Here is a 27,684-nt window from a genome sequence, read left to right as displayed (position 1 = left end):
GCTGTTTGTTGGTCAGGAGAGAACCCCATCCATCCTTTTTCATCAGTGGGAAAAAATGGTCATTTTCAAACCATAGAATGCTACATAGTTTGGGTTGCTCAACAGAAATGAAATATTTTCATAGCTCTTCACATGTCACCTAATATGAACAAAATTAAAATGTCAGGTCAGAAAGTCAGAAATTTATTGATCAACTCTGTTCTATATATCAGCTTCTTAATCTCATGGTAAAATGAAGCTTAACCCTACTTTTCATAATTGACTGTATACATAGAAGTTGATGCTAGCTGGGACAATGTAATGTGGGATTAACATATTTTTAGGCAGAATTTCTCTATTATAAACCCAGTGATTTCTGTTAGATTAAATTGAAGTACTTCTGCACAGGATTGCACTTCAGAACAATACCTTAAAGGTAATGCTTTAGAATTTTGTCTTCCAATCCTTAACCCGTTTAGCTAAGATGAAACAACCCCTTAATCTTGTAATTATAGTTATTTGGTTTTTTATTGTGTAAGAAATGTTTGAATAAATCATTATGATGTCTCTAGTTCCAAAACATATCTTGAAATTGCAGTGCTGTTAGTAGAAGCCATTTTATGTCATAGAATCATAGAGTTGGAAGAGACCACAAGAACCATCAACTCCAACCCCCTGCCATATAGGTAGTGCGGTAGGAAGGGAAAATGGCGCTGGGGGAAAATGGTGCCTGTGCGCCGCCGCCCCTCAACATGTCTCACTTTCTTTTACAGTTAAAAGAGCAGCCTGCTTCGGTCCATGGGGGCTGCTCTGGGCTGTGGAGGCTGCTCCAGGGCACAGAGGCGGCCTGAGGGGAGGGGTGAGGGAGCAATTCTCCACCCCCACCCCATGTCTGCACCTAGGGCGTTTGTCCTCCCCTGTCCCATGGCAGCTTCGCCTATGCATGCAAGCATACACAATCAAAGCACCCTTGACAGATGGCCATCCAGCCTCTGTTTAAAAACCTCCAAAGGAGGAGACACCACTTACGCTGAGGCAGACTATTCCACTGTAGAACAGCCCTTAGCCATCAGGAAGTTCTACCTAATGTTTAAGTGGAATATTTATCCTGTACTTTGAATCCATTACTCCTTGCTTGCTGTATCGTCAACATGACATCCCTTCAAATATTTAAACATGACTATCATGTCACCTCTTAACCTTCTCTTCCCAGACCAAACATATACAGGCTAGACGTATCTAAGCTGCTCTTCATGAGACATGGAATCCAGATCTTTTACCTTCTTGGTCACCCTCCTCTGGGTCACCTGGACCCATTCAAGCTTGTAAATATCCTTGAATTGTAGTGCCCATAACTGGACACAGTATTCCTCATAAGGTCTGACCAATGCAGAATTGAGTGATATTATTACATTCCTCAGTACAGATACAGCATTTGAAATGATGAGAGAAATATTGTTTTCTACTTTATTAATGTATAGTATTATACAGCATGACTTGTGAACTCCACAAATAAGTTAGTCTCATTCTTAACTAGAAAATGATGCAAAAGTCTATTATCAATATTTTCAACTTCTTCAATGAAGAAGAACAAGAGGAGGAGAAGGAGTTTGGATTTATACCCAACCTTTCTCCCCTGTAAGGAGACTCAAGGTGGCTTACAAATTCCTTTCCCTTCCTCTCCCCACAACAGACACCTTGTGAGGTAAGTGGGGCTGAGAGATTTCTGAACAAACTGTGACTAGCCCAAGGTCACCCAGCAGGAATGTGGGAGTGGGGAAACAGATCTGGTCCATCAGATAGGAGTCCGTTGTTCTTGTGGAGGAACAGGGAATCAAACCCAGTTAACCCAATTAGAGGCCACCTGCTCTTAACCATTACACCAAGCTGGCTCTCCACAGTTTAACCATGTGTCAGTTTTCAATGCCAGCTTTCTACATATATGGTTATTCAGAACCAAGCTAATTCTACAGTAGGCTAATTCTACAATTCTACAAAAATCCTTTCAAAATTTGTTTTTACCAGTTCTATAAAATACCTGTGGCCATAATAAATGCCATCAGACAATAAGTTCTATCAGCTGTGACAGATTCTTGACATGCAGCTGTATTCAACACAGAGCATTGTCCCTGAACAGCCAGGAACATTTTAAGGGACATCTTACTCCCAGGTTCCTGCCACTGAAACGCTCTTTTTCCACACTTCAAACTAATAAGCTGCATTCAATACAGAGCACTGTCCCTGTACTGCCAGGAACACTTTAAGGGACAACTTACTCCCAGTTTCCTGCCACTGAATGCCCCTTTTCCACATTTCAGACTAAGGGAGGAATTCTAGTTCAAGTTACCCCTTCCCCCAAAACCTGAATGAGATAAAGCCCCTCATCCACGTTTCTGATTGTATTTATTTGTCTTGCATTTCATGTTTTAGACAAAGATGGCATTTGTATGGCACCTTTTCAGCCCAAAAGTACATGGTTGAACTCAGCTTGTCCTGCTGATTCTGGCAATACACAGTTTTCCCTTTCTTTCTTTCTTTCTTTCTTTCTTTCTTTCTTTCTTTCTTTCTTTCTTTCTTTCTTTCTTTCTTTCTTTCTTTCTTTCTTTCTTTCTTTCTTTCTTTCTTTCTTTCTTTCTTTCTTTCTTTCTTTCTTTCTTTCTTTCTTTCTTTCTTTCTTTCTGTCTTTCTTTTTTTGATGAGCTGTCTCCAAAGACATGAATGCATGATATGAAAATTGGATGCGATTCCCATATTGTATGTTCATGTCTTCGAAGATAGCTCATCGAAAATTAAAAAGGGGGACACTATATATTGCCAGAATTGGCAGAATGAACTATATACAACCATGTACTTTTAGGGCTGAAAAGGTGCCTAGCAACACAGCCCCAGAAAGGTTTTGCAATAGAATGGGAATCCGGGGAGATACACAAGTGAAATGGACTGAGGACACAGTCTGTTTATAGTACGTAACGCAGTAAGAGTGTATGATTGGAAGTAATCATTTTTTCCTTCCCACATCATTTTAACAGGTTTGTAGTACAATTTCTAGAAAATTTCAAGAAATCTCAAATAATACCCTTCAGCAGGTACAGAAAGGGTTGTATTAGTGACAGCTGAATTTCCCCCCTCTCCAAAAAGAGAGAGAGCTGCCTTAAAATGAAAGCTGATGTTGATAAAGCCATGTGTTACAAGGTGGGCTGAGATCCTAATTCACAGAGAACAAGTGCAGTGTGAGATGGAGATAATGCAGTATGCATTAAGGACCTTGACTCCCTTAAGAAGGCAAAGCACTAAGAGGTTAAGAGGACATTTTAGCATTCCTGTCCTTGTCAGTCTGGGTCCCTTTTATGAGATGGCTAACAAGGGTACCAATTATGGTAGTAGATAACTGTCAGTTGTTGTAGAAAGGCAAAGGAGTCCCTGTAAGAATGCTGTCTCATCTTGCAAGTCATTGAACAGCTGTCAAAAGAACCTGCTTTCAGATAATACCAAACCTGGATAAATTTGAACCAGTGACACAGAGATTAAAGCCTCTGCATTCCATTATCAGTTTTAGGCTGTCAATCTGGTTTCTCTCCAGAATGGTCCATATATGGATGCCACGGGAATTACATTGCTCAAAATACATAGATTGATTTCACTTCCTCAGCAATGTTTTTGAATTCATTTTTTCCCTCCAAAGTAATTTTATCACCAGACCACGGCCACACAGCCCAGAAAACCCACCAGAACTAATTTTGTCACTGTTAGCATATTTCAAAAATGCGTGCATATGAAAGCCGTTTAGTTGAAGAAAAAATTTCAAGGATTTTAAGGCTAATCAAGGGTTTTGAATAAAACAGTTTATTGCCTGGTCTGTGACACCCCCCCCCCTCAAAATGGGGCAGTGGGGGGGGTGCTCCATACTCTTTCTGATTTCCTGTGGATAACAAAGCTAAAATCAGGCCTATTAAATATTTGCTAGTTTTTTACCATGTTGAGGAAATAGTTCATGATGATGAAAAATTAGTGCTGCTAGTCACTGCAAAACCTGTGGTAAAACTGCCGAGAGCTATTATTTATTATGTGGGGGTGGTGGCATGAAAGGTCTGATTTCTCCCTGTCCCTTTTTCTTGGATAAGGAGATATAAGATTTAAGATGGCATGTAAACCAGTTTTCATGACTTTTGATGCTTAAACCAACCTTTGTGGGAGTTTTTCCTCATTTGTGCAGCATTATTGCAAGCTAAACTATGTCCCTCCTCCCACTCAGGAATTTTTCGGCACTCTAGAGTGTATATGACTGATCCATTCTCTTTATCTTTCTTTTTCTCTTTAAATGTGTGTGCGCTTTCACATTAGCATGGCCAACCTCAAGATTGAACTGTCTAAGTTAGAAAGCGAAGCTTGGCCTGGGGCCCTGGATATTGAGAAGGAAAAGCTAATGCTGATTAATGAAAAGGAAGAGCTTCTAAAAGAACTTCAATTTGTCACCCCATGTAAACGCACTCAAGATGAATTGGAGCATCTGGAAACAGAAAGGAAAAGACTGGAAGAGGAGCTGTCTGTGAAAAGCACACCTAGTGATGCACTTACAGAACGGTAAGACTTTTCTTCCCCTCCCCTCCCCCTAACATTAAGTACTACTTTCTTCAGTCTGAGCTGTTCCTCTATGTACCATTTTCCTTCACCAGCTGTTCTGTATAGGTTTTAATTAAATTTATTATTAGAACACTGGGCAGTAACACAAGGAGACCTTCATACCGTGACAGAACTCACAGAGTTGGTATTATTCCAAGTTATCTTTTGCTCTGCATTTGTGGCCAGCATGGAAATGTCTGCGCCGGATGCTGAATGGCTCAAGGAAGCCAGCCGTGCACAATACATCATTGACAGGTTTTGTGATAATAGCTGTGACCTGCATAAACTCGCCATTGTAAATGTTATCCTCTTTGCTTCAGAACTGGAACCTCTTAACGTTCAATAGAAATATTATTCCATGCAGGTGCTCACACACAGGGGGGAAATGTATTGCTTTAATTTCAAAAGAGGAGACCTGCAACTACCAAGCACATCTCATTTGCCCTGTAGTCCACCCTGCCGCTTACCAATCTTCCAAACTTGGCAAATAAGTTCAAAAGAGGATGGAAATCAGTGACAGGGGAAATATAAATTATATAAGAGCGATAGCTTAATTTCTGCTTATCAGTAGTAGCAATGTACTAATAAGAGGCAAGATGCAGGGTAATGAATCTGTAAGGCAGCAGAAATGGCTGTTCTAAATACTACCCTCATGTGAAAGTAAAGTTACCTTACTTTTCTATAACCACTGTTTGCTGCGCAAGCAAAAAGTGAGTCAGCATAAGGCCAGATCTTCAAACTGTCAGTCTTTTATGTTATGACTACTATAGCAATCTAAATCCACAAATGGTTAAGGAAAAAAACAGTCCCTTAAATGGCAGCTGCATCCAAGGTGCTGGATGCCCGGCTGTGGTGCTGCAGTTGCACTGGGCTGCTCTCTCCAAAGAGGCTTCCTGGTGGTATGAAGAGGCTTAAAATGTTGAAAAGCCTCCCCGTCACCAGGAAGCCCCTATTGGGTTGAGTAGACTTATGCCACTTTTTTGGTGGCATAAGTCAGCTGTCCTGGCTCCCAGCGAACAGCCGGGAGGGAGTTGACTTAAGTCGGCTCCTCCCACAACCATGCCTCTGGACTGTCCCTGCTGCACTAGCAGCAGGGGCTCAGGGATGCTGGCACAGCGGATTTGCCCTCTTCAGATGGGGCTGATAGACTAACAGTGCAAAGCAGCATATAATATGTAACAAGCGCAAAGTCTGTCATGGACCGTACTAATAAACAAGATGCAGTAGATTGGCCAGGAGTGACAATGTGTTGTGGGGCTCCCCTACAAGACTCTGATGCCAAAATGCAATTCTCTCTGACTGTTAAAAGTACTCAGCAAAGCAGTTGTTTGCCTCAAAGTGGAAGTTGAAGAGGATTGAGTAAGCCCTAAATCATTATTGAGAACCAGGGAGAAGAAGGGGTTTGACACTGGACTTTGCTATTTTGCGACTGGACTTAAGAAAAGCTCTTCTGTGCTTTGTTGGAAATTTAAGCTTAATGGTTCTGGTGCATTAAAGTATCTGTGTATGAACCAGATTGTTTCCTTTAAGAGAAAATATTTTAACAGGTAGGATTTTTTTTCCTTTCTAGGTGTGTCTGCATTTTAGGAAATTTCTTCCTTTAATGCTTTTCAAACCTTTATGCATTTCTGCCTCTGGCAAGGGTACTAGCTTAGTCACAGAGGAACAAAAGGTCAGTCTTCAAAGTAAATAATAGCATGTTTTCCATGAGCTTTCTCTGCATTTCACTGAGAGAGAAGATGAGATCTGTCAACACTGACATGGGCTAGATTCTGGAGCTGTCGTAACGTAGCTGTTGCCCAGCTATCCAGTGACTTCTAAAACTGCTGCCAATACTTGTATTTTTTTAACAGAGAGAATCTAATGTATCTGCACATAAGAAGTGATGCTCTTGCAATGGCTAGAAGATATAAAAGCATTTGTGTCAGGATGACCCCTCAGTGGAACATTGGGATGGTATGCTCCCATAGATGCATAGTACCAGAGGAAAAGCAGAACGTCCTGGAGCAACTACTCTATATTTTCTGTGCCTAAGCCAGTAGCTAGGGTTGCCAGCTTTGGATTAGGAAATACCTGGAGATTTTGGGAGTGGATCTTGAGGAGGGTGGAATTTCGGGAGGGGGGGAACCTCAGTAGGGGGAAATGCCTTAGAGCAGGGGTCTTCAAACTACGGCCCTCCAGATGTTCATGGACTACAATTCCCATCAGCCCCTGCCAGCATGGCCAAGTGGTAGGGCTCATGGGAATTGTAGTCAATGAACATCTGGAGGGCCATAGTTTGAAGACCCTTGCCTTAGAGTCTATACTCCAAAGCAGCCATTTTCTCCAGGAGAATTGATTTCTATTGTCTGGAGATAAGTCATAATAGCAGGAGATCTCCTGGCCACACCTGAAGGTTGGCAACCTTACCAGAATCTGACAGACTTGTCAGCGGAGGTGTAGCAAGGGGGAAAAGCGACCAGTGCACTGGTGCATCTTCCGCCACACCCCGGAACATCCACGCCACGCCCTTGCCACGCCCCCACAGGGGCGTGCGCCCGGTGCGTTGCGCACCCCCCTTGGAGCTATGCCTCTGCTTGTCAGTATAGGAGTAACGTTATTGCTCCCAGGCATCTTCACCCAGATCTGACTAGGATAAGCTCAGAAGCAGTAATAGGTAAAGTGAAAATTTCAGATAGCAAATGAAGCCAATGATTCTTAACTTGCTCAAATGCAGAAAAGGACTGTTTTATGTGGGTTGCAAAACATTGCTTGGACATAATATCTATGGTATATGAGGCCTGAGGCCTTGTTAAAAAACAAAAATAATACAATTCATTCCATTCAATTCAGTTCATTAGCCACAGGCCATACAATCAGTACAAAATGCTTCATATAATACAAACGAGACAAACATCCCAAATAACATTCAAATTAAAGCAGTTAATTTAAGAAATCTAATTTGCCCCAGAGCAATCTTGTATAATATTTAAAACTGTTAGGAGAAATGTAAATATTAATAAAATTGATACAAAGATACAGATTTTTCAAAAATATTATTTAATTTTGCTTTAAAAAACCCCTTGGCCTTGAAATTTCCAGAAGCATGAAAAGCAATGCCATACCTGCTTTCCCTCCAACCCAAATCTCAATTAAAAAAATGTTCTCCTACCATCCTAAACCCCTTTTGAGGGGTCGGGGGGAGACTTAAAGCCAGAATCAGATCATATTCATCTTCCCCAAACAACAATGTCCCAGAATGCAAGTTTTATAGGCAAGATGTTTAAAAGAGGGAAAGAAAAAGCTATTATCGAGCATATTTATTTCACTAACAGAAATATCTCCTGTGAATTGGGCACCATCCAACTAGCTGGTAGTGACAGCATAAATTCCCTTAGCTCTTTTTGTGACATATTAAAGTCCTGATTGAAATTTAAAGAGGATCCTTCAGAAAGTATCAGACAGGGGCTGTAATAAAGATGCAAGGCGATATTAAAAATTGAATAATGTTCTGTATATCACTATGAGAACAACTGATATTGGTTCTATGACCCACATGAGAAAAATAAGAAGGTCCTATCAAATGATAGGACACATTGCTGTAAGGCTTTATTTATTCAGAGTGCCTATTTGCAGTCTCTCCATATAGATGCCTGAAGTGACATACAGCAGAATCAATAAGCAATTAAAATCAACCTAAAACCAAGAACAATAATCAATAGGAGTAACAAGTGAAATAGCTCAAACGGACATAACAAACAGAAAAAAAACTACCTGTTCTAGAGCCCACATGTTTTTATTTGGTATATTTATAGCCCTCATTTCAGCCCAGTTGGCTCCCAAAGAGTCAGAGAGGGAGGAAAAACATCTAGAACCATCTCACTGAACACACCAGCTAGAAGAGGAAGAAGTCCTGGGATCCTGAAACAGAACAAAGTCCACAGCAAATTGGAAGGGGGGGCACATAACACAAGAAAATGACTGATGCTACAGGAAGCCTTCTGATGACCCCAGAAGCCTTTTTGAGCATCATGAACTTTAAACCATTGTTTCCTTCTTTCATTTTTTCTTGGAGATTCTAGATAGGAAGTGGCACAAGTCATTCCACAGAGAAATCTTGTAATTTAACTGACAAGTTTTACTCCTTGGCACAGTACATCAAGTCTCTCACTAATGCTTATCGCAGTAGTTGACATAACTTCTCAAGTATTAGTACCCAAGCATGGGCAGGGCATGTCCCATGATCGTTGGGATACCAAGAGTGAATCTGCTCTTTGATGGACCACAGAGCTACAGTTCTTGCAGTCAGGGCATCTATAGCCAACTGCATTTATAAGTGCCTTGAACCGTTTGGCACGTGACCTCTTGATTTGAGGTTCAAGATTGAGTTGAACTAGTTAAGGCCTCAACAAACTCTCTCCTGCACTCTAGTGATTAAAATATGGGATTCACTGCTAGTGTATGTAGTGATGACCACAATAACAGATTGCTTTAAAGGGGGATTAAACAGATTTATGCAGAGGCATAGCTAAGAAAAATGGAGCCTGGGGCAAAATCTGAGCTTTGCGCCCCTGCCCCGCTCTGACGGCCGCCCTCCCCCACCATGACCAAACAATGAATTTTTTGCACTAGGTAATTTCAAAGGGGATTGGGGGTCTAAGAGAGCTGGCTCTGCCCATGGATCCTGGATCCTGTGGCTCTGCTCATGGATCCTGTGATCCATGGGCAGAGCAGGCTGGCTGGGGGTGGGTAGGGGCTGGAGAGCTGGCTCTGCCCATGGATCTTGTCATCCATTCAGGCTGGAGCGCCCCTCTCTCTCTGAGAGGGAGCCTCTCAGAGAGAGAGGGGAGCTCCAGCCTCAACGCTTGTTTGTTTTTTAAGCTGAGAAAGGGACCCTTTCTCAGCTGAAAAAACCTCAGAGCCTGGAGTGCTGGAGGCTTCTGCTGGGGGAGGGGAAGGCTTCTTATGGGCCTCTGCAGGCCCAGATGGGCTTTTGGGGTGGGGGAGGAGGGAGGGGAGGCTTCTGCCAGGCCCCTGCAGGCCTGGCTGGGCTTTTGGTGTGGAGAGGAGGGAGGGCCAGACTGTGTTCCCTCCCCCACGCCCCACTTACATTTGGTGCTGCGGTGGTCTGGGGCAGCCTGGCAGGGCCGGGCCTCCTTACCTCCTTGGCCTGTCCCCCCCCCCCAACAGACTGCTCCTTCAGCCTGCTCTGCTGGGAGCAGTCTGTTGGGCTGGGCGGGCCAAGGGGGAAGGGGGAGGGGTTTGGGGGCGATTTTGTGCCCAACGTGGCTTAGCTGTGGGGCGCCGGGGTCAATTGTCCCCAGATGTCTCCATTGTAGCTGCGCCAGTGGATTTATGGATAGGTTTATCTGTGACCATGGGACTACAGGGAACCTCCGCATTCAGAGGAAATAAACTTCTGAATAGCAGTGCCAGGGGACAACATCTGGAGAAGACCATGGCCTTTATGGCCTGTTTCTGGCCCTCCAGAGTAAATGGTTAACCATCGTGTAAGACAGGATGCTGGACTGCTGTGATCCAGCAAGGATCTTCTTATGTTCTCCAGTGTGGCAGGTTTATGCCAGACTCTTCCATAGATATTTTCCAATGCACATCCAGCTCTTTGGTAACAAAAGTAGTTGTGCACCATGGCCGTTTCCGCAAGGCCACGATCGGGGGGTGCGTCGGCATATACAACGCCAACGCACGCCCCCGGGACCGTTCACACGAACGGTCCCAGTAGGGGCGGGGAAGACGGCGCAGAGCTGCGCCATCGCCCGAACGCCTTCCCTTCCCTCCGACCTTCCGGTACGTCGCCCAGGCCAGGGGACACGCCCCCTCCCCTGCACGACAGCTCTGGAGTCTCAGGGCAGGGGGTGGTGTGTCCCCAGGTCTGGACAACGCGCCGGAAGGTTGGAGGGAAGGGAAGGCGTTCGGGAAAGGGGGGGATGGCACCTTCCAGCCACTGCCGCTCGCACGGCAGCAGTTGGAAGCCGCTGTTTCCGAAATACCCCGCCCAGGGAGCGAGGTTCGAACCCCTCCCCAGGGACGCTGTTTTTAGCGTCTCTGGGTCGCTTTATTCCGCCCATGCGGAAACAGCTTCTGATGGCTTGGATACTGCAATCCACATGCAAACCGCATCAACGAGGATGGCTACAGGTCTTCCTTTCTCCTCTCCCCCCTCCAACCCATTTCCAAACTCAAGACAGTTTATTCCAAAGGTTCCCATGTACAGTGAAAGCCACATGCACTGGGATGCTGCAGTCAGGAGAGTAAAGGGGGTAAAATGAACCCTTCTGCATCTTACATCTGTAGAACACTGATCACACAAGAGGCAGAAGGGGGTGTCTTAAAAATTGGGCAGTGGGCTTTTGCTTCAAGGGAAACTTCACTATTGCTCCTTTTATGTGAAAATAAGCTGTCTGAACAGTCACTTGAAGACATTATTGGAGAAACTTGGGGTTGTAAGAAAGGCCTCTCCCAAGGTCATTCATTTTTAAAGAGTGAAATTTTCATAACCAAAGGCAGTTCTGAAACCAATGAAAAAGCTCTTCCTGTGACCTTCAGAAAAGTGGACAGGAAAACCCCTAGGGATACCCGCTGTTATTTTTATACACACAAAACCTTTATTTGAGACCTAAGAATGCCCCTTGTTCCTTTCATAGTCATAAAACCATTATCCAAGACCCTGGAAAAGCGAGGCCATTGAAACTGGCAGTGCAACCGGAACTCTCAGTCACATGTTTAGACCCAGTCCAACAAATGCGATCATCAGCACAATAGCCTGGTGCCAGTGGCTTCCTACTGGATGGCAAGCTTTACCAGATCAGGGACAATACATCCACAGACCCATTACATACTAGGAATGGTCAGTCAATCAACTAGTTAAGCAACAATTACTGAAAAAGAGCTGTTGTCAGAAACAATACTCAGGGACATACTATTCTTCATCATTCAAAACAAACTGACCAACTATGCATAGGTTTAGTTCCCTGGACTAATCTATATTTGAGATCATTGAACCTACTGTTGGACACTTTGGGCCTAATCATGAAAACCAACTACAGATTATACTTCCAGCACGAATTGAGATGTTATTTCCAACAGGAGCTAGGTCTGTTTGAACCTAATGAAATATTTCCTTCATGTCATGTGACTTGTACATTTCCCATATCTTTGTAGGCAGTCAATATGTAGTGCTGATCAATGTATCACAAAAGTTGTTCCTTGACTGACTGTTCTGGAAACTCGGGTGGATACACTTTTGTCATTTTTAACTGACATTCACCTATAAGCCAACTAAGAGGAAATTGGCTATTCAAAATACTCTTCAAATATTAATCAATATAAGCCCTGAATCTTGTCAAAACCAGTTATCACATTTGCACAGCCATTTTAATTAGTGTTAATCTTGATCAGTGAACTATAGTTAAATTTTCCCCCTTCTCAGAGAAAACCAAAATTTCCAGTGGCCCAGCCACAATGGAAAACTTTGCACATTTGGTAGTGTCAGGTACCTGGAAGCAAGCAAGCAACATGCCAGTCCTTGTACCTGCACAGTGCATGCAAGTTTATGTTGCTGTCTGTTACTCCTCTGGCAATGTCTGTCAACATTTTGTACTGATGCATAAATGTATTTGCAAAATCAGTCATCTGCTTGTTCTGACTTATAGAACTGGCACGGCATTAGCCAAAATGCAAGAAAACTCTGGAAAGTTCCACTCAGTCCTTTTAGCTAGCTGGAATGAATTTGTATCTCTGTGTAGTTTCTTTGTTTTATTTTATTTATATGACTTTTTCTAAAGCATCTGACCTGAAGGAATCTCTTTATAGACTTTTGTAATGTTAGATCAAATTTTTAAATAAGGACAGTACATATGGCATTCAGAATAAAAGGCATCCACTAGATTCCATAGGGTTGTTATATTCTGGAATAAGGAATAGATCTAATAGAAATCCCTTAATGTAATAAAAGACATCACAGATACATTTATGATGACCTGGCTGATTTTCATCATTGTGGCAAAAAATGAGCAGTGCATGTGAGAAAAATAAGGAAAAAACATGAACCTGATATTTAAGGATCCAAGTCTCAGTGTTGTCGTCTGAGAAATTTCTTCCTTCCCTTTCTGGGTCTGTACCAATGCAGCATGCAGAATGCTACATGGAACAAGAGTAGATTTTAATGTGTATTTAGTTCTGTACAAATGTGGAGGCCTTTACCCCTCTCTTAAGGTGTCTACATCACAAAGGAAATAAACCTAAGACCCTCAGCATTTATATGTCTAGTTTGCATTCTGAACAGCACCTTTGATTGGATGTATGCATTTGAAACCTGCCCTTGTGCTTCCTATTTCAGAGAGAAGGCTCCCGAAGGGAAAGTTTCTGAAATGAGTTTCAAACTTGGGATGGGGGTGGAACAACACACACAAAACTGCATACTTTTTTTCAGACTTAATATCTGAATATTGCATAGTAAAACAGCAACTAAAAGGAGACTGAATCTTTCTTAAATAGAGGAAAATAGAGGAAAAATTATACAGTTGTTCATTAGTATACCAATGACATTCTTTATCGTCAAGCTCTATTGATTCTCTAGTTTTAAAAATGTATTCACCTTTTTCTTTCCTTATAAGATCTTTATATTTGGGGCAGTTTTTGCCTAAATTAGTGTTTCTAATTTGCAATTTTAGATTTTTGAGCGTGGTTTTTTTCTATGTTTTTCATAATTTCAAACTTGTTTACACTGTTAAAATTTGAGGGAGAATAGGAGAAAAGGGATGAAATTCATATTGGAAATTAAAGACAATGAAAGTAGAGAACAGAAAGGGAAAATAACCTGATACTCTGATTGCTGGAATCTACACTTGTCTAACATTTGACTGCTTGAACTGCAGTGGTGGCTGCAACGGGCAACTTTGAATCTTATTTATTTATTCTGTTTGATTTTCATTCCACTCTTTCCAAACAAGTTGGGCTCCGAGTGGTTAACAGTGTTCCATATCATAATAAACGTACAGTGAAACCAACAGATCTCTAAAACCAGAAATTATCAACACATCTAAAATACTTAAAAGATGGCACCTTCAATGCTCCCTAAACAAGGTGCACAGCAGCAGCAGGAGTCAGATGGGACACTGCAGAAATAACCTGCAGCTTAGAGCTAGATGCAAGCCTGACCTCAGCTGAGCTCAAACTGAAACCAGATACGCTTGATCCCTCTAGCTCAGTGGTGGCGAACCTTTGGCACTCCAGATGTTGTGGACTATAATTCCCATCAGTCCCTGCCAGAATGGCCAACTGGCCATGCTGGCAGGGGCTGATGGGAATTGTAGTCCACAACATCTGGAGTGCCAAAGGTTCGCCACCACGGCTCTAGCTTTATACTGTTGGCTCTGACCCCAAGCTCCACCTGGCTGGAGGTGGAGCTTGGGAGCAGAGCCAACAGAATAAAGCTAGAGTCTCCAGAGCAGCTGGCTTCAGTCCCAGCATGGCTGTGGTCAGGCTTGGATCCAGCTCTAAAACTGCAGCCTCAGTCAGGCTCAAACGAGCCACTGCTGCTTTGGCCTCCTTGGGGAGGTCTGACATCCCCACACCCAACCTCCACGTGGAGAGGGGCCCCTGATGTTAGTATTTTAAAGGAAAGAGATGCATCCTTTAAAAACCCTTCTTTTTCCACTGAAAGCAGAGAGAACCTGGTTTTGATTAGCATAATGAAGCAGGATAAAGGGATTAAATTCCCCTCTTTGGCTGGCTGTGATCTGAATTAGGGCTAGTCACTTTCAAAATTAGCCTTTTACAGATGGATTAACACTGCTAAAATGCATCATATGAATGAGAGAGGATTGTAAGCGTATTTCATCTGCAACATGTATTTAAAATTGTTTAATCAGAGCTTTTTCATACAGTAACAATGATACTGATATGTTCTAGGTTAAAACTGGAAGAGAGAAGGAAGACCTTGGTTAAAAAACTTGAAGAAACCACTAAATTAACTACTTATTTGCATTTGCAGCTTAAAAGGTGAGTTTGGATTGGTGTGTGTGTGTGTGTGTGTGTGTGTGCTGTTACTTTTACAAGTTCTGAATATATCTTATTTTTAATATTACTATTTTATTCTGGACTAGATTTTTACACACAAAAATGTGCTGTGGAATGTTTGGCTCCCTACTGCTTTTATCAAGTCTGCCCCGTATCAGCACTGCCTCTACTGTGCACAGATCCTTATTGATTTATTCATTGATTTAGAGGATTTTTACCTCATATTTCAATCAATGTGGGCATTACGAAGCTTGATAAAACAATTTGAAACAAAAAAAAAGAATACAGCAAAACCTAATAAATAAAAATAACAGAAATGAGACGATGGGGAAGGGACGAACCTGAACTGTTTTTTTGTCTCTGTGGTGTTGCCAGTTAACCGGAGAGACAAAAAGGACAGAGTCCCAGTTCCCTAGGACACAGGCGCCTCAGGTGTAGTTGTCAAGAAAACATGTAAATAGCCACAGGCAGGGCAGGGCCTAGGGTTGCCAGCTCTGGGTTGGGAACTTCCTTCAGCTCTGAAGGCAGGGCCTGAAGAGGGGTGTGTTTGGGTGGGGGAGAACTTCAGGGTGTATGGCCATAGAGAGAGTCCACCCTGCAAAGCGGCCTTTTTCTCCAGAGGAACTAATCTCTGTAGTCTGGAGATCACTTGTTATTCCTCCAGGCCCCACTGGCAATACTAGAAGCTTCTCTTAAACCAGTGCTCTTAAAGCAGCACTAATTGCACCCATTTCTCTACTTGGGTAGGCTTTGGCTTGAGCTACAACAAAACTGCAGAATATAAATGTAATATGAGCAAAAAAAAATTAAAAGCATATTTGAGAACTGTCTATTAAATGTTTTTAATCAGAAGTAATTAATGATCCAGAGGAATTTTCTTGAGTCAGGTGGTTTGATTCACATACCAGTGAAAATGTTCACATTGAAGCTGATTTAGAGCCGTTCGAGTGAAGGAGACCAACTCCTCTGAAACAATTAGTGAAACTGTCCACAAGGGATGTCCATCAGATCCCTTGCCAGTGATGCTCCAGGCTACACTGAAGGAGGGAGGGGGAAAGATTATTTCAGGTGAACACCTGTATTGGTCTGCAGTGGAAGAGATTTCTTAAAATCTAATAGCACTTCAGAGGCCAACAAGATTTTCAGGGTATAAGTTCTCGAGAGTCAAAACTAATTTTTTTTTCTTTAGACACCAAGGAAAAGGATATTTGACTCTCTAAAGTTTACTGTGAAAATCTTGTTGGTCTGTGACGTGCTGCTGGTCTCAAATCTAGCTCTTTTGCTGTAGATTGGTAAATCAGATGAGCAGATAGTTAAACAAAGTGACCAAAATGGAAACTTGGTACAAGTGCCCCTCTTCCACTGCAGCTGAAATGCTCTCTGAACTTGGGCCTGTGGAAAAGCTTTTTTTTTCTTGAGTGCACGATAGTATTTTTATCCATTGAGGCTAGACTAAATCAGACCAGTAAACATAAAAGAAGCTAGCATTTTCTTGCATTAAAAAAAATGGCTAGCTAACGTCTATTTTTCACTTCAACGGTTCTTTTTTTTTTCTTCATCATCCTCTTCAGTAAAGGTTCTGGCATTTTTACGTTATGCATGCATTGTTTGTTTCGGAACAGAAAACGCAAGAGATGGAAGAACAAGGCATCCAGAATAGCCAAATAAAATAAAAGATGAAAGGGACCCTCATAATACATTGTTGACCAATTGCATTTTAAAAAATGACAGCTGTTGAATAGCACTGTTAGGTTGAAACAGATTTGCTGCTGTTAACAAATGAGACTCCAGAACTTCTCACCAAGTTGTAATTGAAAGACACATTACACATTACATTTTTTTCTATGAGGTATTATGCTTGTCTGCTTTATGATCAGATTAGATTACATTTAATTTGAACTGTTAATAATGAGGCATATAATAACTCAACCTGACCTGCTGCTTGTTTCTCTTCTTTTTCTGTAGTCTCTCTGCCAGCACCTTATCGGTCTCTTCGGGGAGCAGCCTGGGGTCTCTGGCATCCAGTCATGGGTCTCTGAACACATCTAGCAGGGGATCACTGAATTCCCTTAGCTCTACAGACCTCTATTATAACCAAGGTGATCAAACCACAGACTTGGACTATCAATATAAACTGGATTTCATATTGCAAGAGAAATGTGGTTACATTCCATCAGGCCCTATCACTACAATACATGAGAATGAAGTGGTCAATTCCCATGGGAGAATGGGCTACAGTGATTCGTCTGGCTCTTCAAGCTATGCCCCCAAATTAACCGAACCTCCAAAATCAGTGACATCCTTGTCTTCAAGATCCTCCCTTTCCTCCTTGTCCCCTCCTGGTTCACCTTTGGTTTTGGAAGGTGCCTTCTCAGTGCCACCTCAAGATTCTCCATTGCACCACCTCACAGCAGACTTTGAGGACTGCGATTTGCCGAATGATTTTGCAGGCATTCGCCTCTGTGAGAACCAAATGTTGTTGGACTCTGAAGCCCGGACATCTTCTCAGTCTCTTACAGATGATAAAGACCTTAGTGAAAATGTCAGACAGACCACATCACCTTTGAGAAATGCAGGTAAAAATATTATCGTATCAAACTTGTATCTAATATATGGGTATGCTGATGTACATCTTGTTCCTCATACTCTTGTATGACTCTGTGGCTTGAATTGGCATTATGCAAGCTTGCTTCAGTCCTGACCTGGGTGGCCCAAGATAGCTTGATATCATAAAATCTCAAAAGCAAAATGGGTGTGGCACTGGTTAGAACTTGGATGGGAAACCACTAAGGAAGCCCAGGGTTGCTATGCAAAGTCAGGCAATGGCAAACCACCTCTGCTTCTTTCTTATCTTGAAATCTCTAAGAGGTTGCCATAAATCAGCTACAACTTGATGGCACTTTCCAACACCAAGTTATGCTTCAGCATTGTGCACTTCTCACCATCCTCCCTTTGCATCCTCTAACTTCCTGTGTTTCCTCTTTTGTAGCAAACCATAGTTTGCCATTAGATCTGAATTGATAAACTATGGCTTGCCTTTGCTGTCCTGGCCAAAACTGGAAAACATGTCTTGCCCTGATTCTGCAAATGCCATAATTGGCAGAATATGATTTAGTGGGGAAAAAAGGTAGTCAGAGGCTATCAGTGGAGAAAGGAAATAGGTATCTTTGCACATGAACTGGCCTCATTTCTAACTTGGATGGAGTTTACTTTTTTAATTACATAATTTATTGAAATTATTAATTGTGATTACATTTTCTATCATCATTAATTATACAATTATCAATTAAACAGAAACGGATACATACTAGGCATCAAAGCTCAATATGAGCAATACATATATTAAATCATCATTAAATCACATAGTTCCATTCAATTAACCAAATTAGAGAACTAAGCTCTACTACTTATGTTGCTGCTTATACTATATCCTAATTTAAGCTTCCATCTGTTGCAATCACATATTCAAATTTATCTTAAAATTCTTTAAACTGCTCCTTTATTTTACATTGGTTCCAATATCTAGGAATCATGTTTCAACTAAACAACTCCTGAGAGTTACTGTAATTGTGCTCATTGATACTGCATAACATATCAACCAGGCCATGGCCACTCAACCCAGAAAACCTGCAACTGCCAGTAGATTCCAGCCATGAAAGCCTTCAGCAATACTTGTATTTGTAATATTTGTGTTTGCAAGACCAAGCTTGTAGTGATTTTTTTTTAAATCAACGTTTGTAGGGATACGTTCTTCTCACATTTTTGTTCCAAAAGGATAAATGGCAACCGAAAAAAGGGCAGAAAGTGCTGATCTAATTAATGTATCGTCTGATGGGGGGTGTTTAGGGAGGCTTCCAGTGTGATTCGATACTTCCTTTGTGATCTTCATTAAGAACCCAGAGCCTGCCAGTCTTGTACCTGTTTAGAACCTCTCCCCTCTTGTAACATTCAGTATTGCTCTGCCACCTTCTGGTTAAGTGTTCAGTTTCAGATTTGTTTCCCTCCCATTGCAGAGTATTATGATAAGGAGAGAAGAGCTGCTTACACTGATATTTATTTATTTGGATAAATAAAGAACTTTGATTTGGCCAGATATTAGGATTCTGTGGCAAATGTATCACTTTTTTCAAGGCATAGACCTTCTTGTAGCAAAGAATTAGCACCGACAGCTGAAGTGGATAGGTAGCATACAATATCGATAGCCACCTGTCATTGTCCAAGCTGGGCTCCGAGGGCTGCCTGTCTGCCATCTGCTCGGTTGCCTGAATGAAGAGAGAAATATCTATTAGTAATGTGGATGACAGTACTGCAGTGTTTAACTCAGGCTTAACACATTTGGCTGGAGTTCGAAAATAGTACATTCTCTACCTTGCCAAGAGTAGAAGGACCACAGATGGCCACAGGCAGATACTTTCAAGATAGTTACAGGCATTTCTTCTCATTTAGCTTTCATGGGCCAAGGGGGAAGCATCTGCATGGGTCTGCTATGAGCAATGTGACATCTTTATTGGCAAGCCTTAACCTTTCCTAGTGATCTTCCAATGCCTCAGCCATCCAGAAATCTTCCCAAAGTACAGAACTGCATATGGGTGTTTGTGCAGAGGGACTAGAAATCCATCCACTAAGCATGGTAAATTGATGCCTCTCTCTGAACCCTGAGAGTCAATCAATTTATGTGCCTTAAGTAGGGAAGTATTTTGCCCCTCATTACTAAGATGGATATCTTAGAAACAAAGGCAGCGTCTGCCAAAATTACAGAAGTCAGATGTAACTTGAGCGGGCCTTCCTGAGGTCAGGGCATGGCTATGCTTCCACTGGCCCCAGTCTCTGTTCCAACATGTTTCAGTGTTACTTGCCAAAAGTCTATTATCTTATGTTTTCCTGACTTCGTGCCCTGTTTCGTGATCCACACCCCAAATATTATCCATTCAAAATGCAAACTGAATAAAATCTGTATATTATGTGTTCTGCTTGTAAAGAGGACTCCTTTACCTAATATCTTGTGCTTCAAAGCACTGATACAATTGTGCAAAAGGCTGGTGTGTCAAAGTTCAGCACTTTTCACTGGAAAAGTTAAAAGGTAAAGGTAGTCCCCTAAGCAAACACCAGGTCATTACAGGGCCATGAGGTAATATCACATCCCAATGTTTGCTAGGCAAACTGTTTACGGGGTGGTTTGCCACTGCTTTCTCCAGTTGCCTACATTTTACCCTCAGCAAGCTGTGTGCTCATGCTACTGACTTTGGAAGGATGGAAGTTTGATTCAACTTTGGACTGGCTTCTTGAACCCGACTTCTGTTGGGATTGAACTCAAGTCATGAGCAGAACTTTGACTGCAGTACTGCAGCCTATCACTCCGTGCCATGGGGAAAAATTAAGCACGTGCTTAATCCATTAAAACTTGTATCTTTACTTGCTTGTGAGGAGGGTACTTTGTCCCTGTACAAACGTTCTCCAGTAGAGATCTTCCTGCACAGAATATCTTTTGTAGCCACAGAGTTAGAATAACCGTGAAGTTCTTCCACAGACAGTCTCTGTCATTGTCAAAGTCGATTTCAGACTGCTGCAGTTATTCCTGGGGGTAATCAATAAATCATGTCATCACCTTCACCCCTCTCAAAGTGGTGGAAGAAAAAGCACTTCATCATCAAGGAAAAAGCATCCCCACTGCTACAAATGAAAGGAGAAATGCAGCAATCAATCCTCTAATCTGAAGCCTTAAAATTTAAACATCTTAACAAGATGTAAAGTCATGACTCAGGAGGGGGGCGTAATGCATACCAATACACTTGGCTCCTTGGCAGATGAAAGGACTCCACAGGCCTGCAACTTATTACATTATAGGATGCTGCTTAAAGTGAATGTTTCTTGCTCTCTGCAGGACACTAGCACATGAATATGAGTTTAAGATTTAAATAAAATAATGGTTGGCCCTGAAGATTTCCTTTTTGGTAGTGGCCATGCAGCATAGCCTGCTAAAGCCAACGTGGAATTAGTATTTATTACTTACCGGGATTTCAGCTGAGAGAATTTCTATCTAATTTTTTTCATAAATGGTAGACATGGGGCTTGATTTCCGTGTTGGCCAAGAAAAATAAGGATATCAGTTTAACTTGTTAATTCAACATTCCATTTCTAAATTGGTTTGCAATGCAGTAATTCCGTTAAATATTATCAGAATGAATATACAGGATATCCTGATCTTGTCAGATCTCACAATGAAGTAGGATTGGCTCTGGCTAGTATTTGGATAGAAGACCAAGGAATGCCAGGGGTGTAACGTGGGAGCAGGCAATGGCAAACCACCCCTGAACATCTCTTGCCTTGAAAACACAATGGGGTTGCCATAAGTCACCTGTGACTGGATGGCAAAAAAAAGGTGGCATTTAAAGCCGGAACCCAAATTTTTCCCTTGTTTTGAGAGGAGGAAAGGAAGGAGTTAAAATATATCAGGATACAATATTTCCTTTGGCAACTGACAAACGAAAGTTATTAGTATGGACATTTTGGACGGCATTCTCCACACAGAGTACAGACCCTGTACCCATTTTCAAGACGAGTCACTCAAGCAGGGCTGGATTCAGACCTTTAGAGGCCCTAAGCGCTGAAAATATTCTAGTACCCCCACGTATTGTACATGTAATTCAAAATAAATACAATAGTAAAACGAAAAATATGCAGGGTGTTGTGGGGTTTCCGGGTTGTATGGCCGTGCTCCAGTAATATTTTCTCCTGACGTTTCGCCTGCATTTGTGGCTGGCAGCAAAACGTCAGGAGAAAATACTACTGGCACATGGCCATACAGCCCAGAAAACCCACAACACCCCAGTGGTACCAGCCATAAAAGCCTTCAACAATATATAAAATATATATATTCTCATGAATGTGTGTATGAAACAAAACACCTGTTATTCCTTTGGTTTCTTGCCTTGAAAGTGCATAGCATTTTAACTTAACACGAATCAAAGATCCACAATAATGTTTACTCTGGCTTACTTATAACTTTATTTATACTTCAAAAAGTTTTCTCCTGCACCTTTTAATTGTAAAGTCTTTGATCATATCCTCAAAATTAATCTGATGTAACAAATCTGCTTCGATACTTAGCAGAGATAAGGAGAAAAAAACCCTCTCTTCTGGAGGCACCAAGCACGTGCTTATTTTGCTTAATGGTTACTTCAGGACTGCTCTCAAGGACAATAGTTTATGTTGGTTTCAGATACATCAGAGGTAGCAAATGCAGTCAAGGAAAAAATATGGGTTCCTAGCTAAACAAGAACAATTTATACTGTTTTGGGATGCTGACTCTCAAGCCCATCCATTTTATATACAAAGCTTTAAGTACAATAATGCACTACGCATCCAGAGATGGATTGGGACTAGAAGGCCCGGAGTGGTGGTGATGGTGGTGGGGACTTTCCTTCCACTTTTTCAAAGCCTTTTTTCATTTTTTCCAACAGAAAAATTGGAAAATTTGGAGTAATGAAAAACTCCTATTAAATGTTTTGTCTTTTAGAATGAGTGAAGTTCTTTTAAAGACAAAGTAGGCATGCTGCGGACAGATACTGCTGTTAAATGCAAAATGCATTTCTGCTCCTAGAAGCTTCATGAGGCATTCAGTGCTTTCATTGCTTCTTTTGACTTCTATTCCTTTAAATAGGATTGTTCCCCGGCACACCCAATGTTTATTAAGTCTGGTGTTTTATTATGAGCGGGTCGTTATAGTTCTTGCTCTCTGTCTATGTTCAGAGACTTTGTGTTTCCAGGCTTCTCTCTCTATTAAACTTCTGCTGTCCTATGAGCATGCCGGGGGATTGCTGTGTTTGCTGCAACTAAGAGACTTTTCCATTTTACTGTGACTTCAGAGCTTTGTGTATACATTTCATCAATGTAATCTAAAAAATATTTTTCATTCTCTTGCGCCTAGCTGTTGACTTACCAAGAAGAACTGTAAGTCACCTGCTTGAGGAGAAGGCAGGGTGCGTATTGGCTGCAGTGTCGGATGAGTCCATGGCTGGAGACAGTGGTGTATACGAAGCTTCTGTAAAACAGTAGGTTAGGGTGGGGGGAACAATTCTATTTGTCTGGAAACAAAGTTCAAGTATCTGATGCTGTATGGTTAAATTAGAAATTTTTCGGAATTAACGTGTTTCATAGGGTTGTTCCTTTGAGAGTGATTTGGGTACTTGTGAAAGCATTTACTATGGATGGATGCTGTTATTCCCCTTCTTTTCTTTGTCTTCACAGTCCTGAGCCTCACTGGCCTGTACTGGCGTTTAATCATGGGTTAATATTAGGCTGACCAGACGTCCCGCTTTTGGCTTGAAATAACTTGTCCCACGTCCTGCAGGTTTTTTCAAATGTCCCGGGTTTTGGAAGGCTGTCGCACTGCCTTCTGGGGTGCAAGGCAGTGCAGCAGCCTCCCGCCTGGCCGCAGGAGCACACGGCCTTCTGTGACAGGGCGGGAAACAGGAGCGCCCCAGAAGGCAGTGTGCTCCTGCGGCTGCGCGCGCATGCGGCCGCCCGCCCCCCTGTCCCGGTTTGCGAAAGTGACCATCTGGTCACCTTAGTCATTATGGCATTCTTTGGAATTTTTGTTGATAACTTGTTGGTGCTGGCTTGAAATGACATCATCAATGTCATGACATAACAGTCTGAAATGAAAAAACACCACCGGGATTATGTTAAATGCAGCGAGGACAAATGAGGCTGAGGACTGAGAAAAGGAAGAATTAGGGGAAAACGCACAGAAAAGAAGCAGTAGCCTTGAGAACATCTAGCTGCGGCACAACACAGATGCCAACTAGGTTGAAATCGTTTCAGAGTTTGAAATGCTGTACTGAGGTGAAACTTTGAAACTTTCTGTGCAGTCCTAATTTATATTTTAAAATTGTAGTATTCAAACAATGGAGTGTTGGTTAAGGTGAATAATGTAAAACTCAGCAGGTTTTAGAATATTGTTCAACAAGAAAACGTTGCACCATTTTAAAGATATGCACACATCCTTTAAAATGAAGGGGGAACCATTTACAATAGTAAGAGAGACAAAGCTCCGTTCCTTTTTGTTTCTGTGAGGCAGAAGCAGGAGGTAAGAATTTGGGAGTACTGTTCACCGCCTGTTCTTCAGAATGTTAGACCAAGAGCAGATAAGAAAACCCTCTGGCAATCCTTTCTTCCACCTTTGAAATCCTGAATTACCAAATAAGGACACTCAGTTCATGCAAATGTACCAAGTGGGATGGAGGGTGGGATGCCAGCTCCAAATTGGGAAATAACTGGAGATTTTTGGGGTGGAGCCTGAGGAGAGTGAGGTTTGGTGAAGGGAGGGACTTCAATGGGGTATGGTGCCATAGAGTCCACCTTCCAAAGCTGCTGTTTTCTCCAGCTGAACTGATATTTGTCACCTGGAGATCAGTTGAAATAGCAGGAGATCTCCAGCCACCACCTGGTGATTGGCAACCCTAGGTAGGAGAGGTGTCACAGGCCCCCTTCCGCACACGCAAAATAATGCATTTTCAAACCACTTTCACAACTGTTTGCAAGTGGATTTTGCTATTCCGCACAGCTTCAAAGAGCACTGAAAGCAGTTTGAAAATGCATTATTCTGCATGTGCGGAATGAGCCATAGACTCTTAGTTCTCCAAAAGAACAAACTATTATTAGCAAAACAAACATGGAAAGGATGTGAAGGTTATTTTAGGGACAACTGAGCTGGGAAAGAGGCTGGATGAGAAAAGCATCAAAAAGGCAAAACAAAACCCTAATACCATTAGCTAAAACTTCTCTCAAGCATTCTGTGGATCTGAGTGCTGGCCTGACCAGCATGGATGTGAAACTGACACTGGTGCCCTTTGTGTGCTCTGCAGGAAACTGTGTAGAAGTTTCCATGTTGTGGCATTTTAGAGAAACTGGCAGAGCTCACATCCCTCCTCTGATATTTGGGAGGAGCTTTTTGATGGGCAGCTGACACTTCCTCCCACTAGTTGGGAAGAAATCCTGATCAGTAGTTCTGGAGAAGATGATAAGTGTGTATTTGTGTGCTGCAGGCAAGTGTCAGCTATGGCGCGTTAGACAGACCGAGGTCAAGGTGGGTAGCAGGCAAAGACATGGTCAAACAGTCCAAGGTCAAGGCAGGTAGCAAGCAAATGTGTAGTCAGACTGGCCAGAGTCAAGCAAGTCCAGGAATTTAAGCAGGCAGGTGGGCTAGGCACAAATGTACAAGGTGTGGAGCAGGGGACCAGGTGTGTAGAACTTTCCAGTAGAAAAACACTCAACTGCACCGAGTCAGAGCCAAGCCCAAGGGAGGGTTTATATAGGACAATGATGGCGAACCTTTGGCACTCCAGATGTTATGGACTACAATCCCCATCAGCCCCTGCCAATTGGCCATGCTAGGAGGGGCTGATGGGAATTGTAGTCCATACCATCTGGAGTGCCAAAGGTTCGCCACCACGGATATAGGAGGTTCTGGCTAATGAGGATAGGATCCTGCAAGGACTCAGTCCTCCTCAGATGCAAATGCTGCCGTTTCACAGAACCTTCCATACTTAGCAGCAATTCTCCTGACCACCTTTTATCCCTGTCCTTCAGACCAAATGATAGTGAAGAGGTTGCTTATTGTGAAGATGATGCCACAATTCCAGAAACGGCTCAAGTGCAGATAGGACTCAGGTAAGTCCTCATTCGTAAAAAAATAGCTGCTTACAGAGCATTGTAAATGCCTTACAAGTGCCTGATGCTGTTTTCTTGTTTCTTGTCACTTTCTTAACAGATACGATACAAACAGCTCAAGTTTTGTGATCATTGTGGTGCGGCTACAAAACCTACATGCTCTTTCTGTATCCCCTGGCTCCAAAGTGTAAGTACAGAAATCCCTGAAAAGTAGAGTGATCGGTTAACAGCAAAAATCCGTTTTTTCCAGAAATCTGACTGTACTTGACGGTTACCTTCCTTTCAGGCTGAACCTCTGTGATCAAGAGATCACCTTCTTTCAGCACTCCCAACTGCTACGCTCGGTGGTCGAGCATAACAGGCAACTTTCCTCTAGAATTCTTTCCAGGGCACTTGTAAGATACTTTCATGGACAACTCTTGGGCAGTGGGAGCAAACGATGCACTTCTCATTCCTCAACATGGGAGGGTATTCAGTAGTAGGGCTGCCCCACTGTTGAATGCCCTCTTGTCAATGAGAAGAACAAAAATGCACGTGGCAAGAATGTCTTTTCATCCCTCCTCACACAGAGGTTTTGTACTTCTAAAAACAATTCTGTAATTTTTCTTTTCAGTAAAAGGTGAGCACTTATCCCTGTCCCAGATGAATGTTGGCACAGAAAAATGCAAAACTCTAGTCTCTCCTTCACAGCAAAGCCCTGCCATTTAACCCCTTTTATTTTTTTCCAGTCTTTGTTTTCCTTTGAAAGATATGTGCTTCTTCTCTCCAGCAGAAGAGCACACGTCTCACTTTTATCTGCAGCGCCAAACAGCCCCCCTGCCCTGCATACTCAGCAAAGCTCACTCTTCCTTAGCTACTGAAGGAAGTTTTTCAGCAGGGGGATTTCAGAGTGCATCACAGAGTGCATCACAGTCAGGAAGGCACGGGTGAATCAACCAAGTCGAACCAAACAATCCCTGCAGCATTGCAAGCTGTTAAATTCCTTTGCCCTGAGACTTGTTGGCCTTTTCTAGAATGAACACAGATGCCTGTATTCTGGGAAAGGCCATGATAGATACTATAGAAGGGAAAGAATTTTTTTTCCTAGGGATCAATATGACAGTCAAATAGATACTCTTTTCCAGACGGAGCTGACCTTAAACTGAGCATACTTTTATGTTGTCACAGAGATTCGTAGGCTACCTTGAGACAGTTTTAAACATTCATTTTATGTGTGTGATATATTTGCATTTCAAAGTGAGTGCAGTTTGACAGTCTCATTTGATCAGCAGAAGAATGCCTTTTCAACACAAGAAGTGCCTCTTTTACTAGGAGCATTTATTTCAGTCAAGGTGGTTTAGTTTGTGGAAATATTTATATACTTTAAAGGCTGTTTTCCATATTATAATAGGATGGCAGGGACAGTAGCTCCTTAATACTGCATCTTCTTGGTTGGCAGATGGCGGAGGCGTAACTCCAAGGGGAACGGGGGGCGCACGACGCACCAGGCGCGTGCCCCTGTGGAAGTGTGGTGAGGGTGTTCCGGGGGCATGGCATGGTGTTCTGGGGTGGGGCGGGGCATTCTGGGGAAGGGCAGAGGACACACCAGTGCACTGGATGCTTTTCCCCCTTGCCTCTGGCAGAAGGTGTCAGGTTTGGTCCCTGGCATCTTCAGGTAAAAGGATCAGAAAGCAGGTTATGTGAATGACCCCTATCTGAGACCCTGGCAAGGCACTGCCAGTCAGAGTAGACATTTCCGATCTTGATGGGCCAAAGGTCTGATTCAGTATAAAGCCTCCTCATGTGTGTTCGTGATCTGATAGTACACCATCAGAAAATCTTTGTGAAAGAAGTAGTAGATTTTTGCAACAGCTTTGTTGACTGGTATTTACCCTTGTATACATATGGGAAAAGGAGCACTACCACACTGTTAAATTGTATCTGTGGGAAAAGGAGTCTTAGATCCAAACTGGAATTGACACCATCCACAGGTCTAACTTGTGGATAGCAACACCATTTTAAAGCAACTTAAAAATGCTGCCTCGACTGAGACACTTTTGTTTCCTTGTACTTCTGTCTGGTGCTGCCCCCACAGTACAAAATAACCTAGTATGCATAACAGCACATGATTTTTACTCCTGCATTCTTCATCTCATTATACTGTAATCTCAACCAATGTATCCTTATTAAAGGTAATCAACACTGGTTGTAACAGCATGCAGCAAAATGGCTCTTAATGACAGTAGCCACTCAGACCACATCATTCTAGTGCTTTCAACAGCTATACTGCTTCCAGATCCAGGCAAAGTGCCGGTTATGATAATGGTAAAGGCAGTCCTGTACAAGCATTGGGTCATGATTGACCCATGGATTGACATCACATCCCTCCACTTACTAAGCAGCTGTGTTTGCAGT

The 27,684-nt window shown here is 42.4% G+C and overlaps 1 protein-coding gene across 1 annotated transcript in view; it reads left to right on the top strand.

Annotated features, from left to right (window-relative positions):
* WWC2 (WW and C2 domain containing 2) overlaps positions 1–27,684 on the top strand; it is a 159,092-nt gene that overhangs the window by 99,703 nt on the left and 31,705 nt on the right. Inside the window, exons 9-14 of the mRNA XM_048509421.1 lie at positions 4,321–4,560; positions 14,512–14,601; positions 16,585–17,195; positions 22,547–22,670; positions 25,210–25,290; positions 25,391–25,477. Coding sequence (XP_048365378.1) covers positions 4,321–4,560; positions 14,512–14,601; positions 16,585–17,195; positions 22,547–22,670; positions 25,210–25,290; positions 25,391–25,477 — 1,233 coding nt within the window. The remainder of the gene's footprint in view (positions 1–4,320; positions 4,561–14,511; positions 14,602–16,584; positions 17,196–22,546; positions 22,671–25,209; positions 25,291–25,390; positions 25,478–27,684) is intronic.

The sequence above is a fragment of the Sphaerodactylus townsendi genome, linkage group LG10 (genome assembly GCF_021028975.2).
Source record: "Sphaerodactylus townsendi isolate TG3544 linkage group LG10, MPM_Stown_v2.3, whole genome shotgun sequence".
Classification (NCBI taxonomy): domain Eukaryota; kingdom Metazoa; phylum Chordata; class Lepidosauria; order Squamata; family Sphaerodactylidae; genus Sphaerodactylus; species Sphaerodactylus townsendi.
This window is presented reverse-complemented; position numbering and strand designations above follow the sequence as displayed.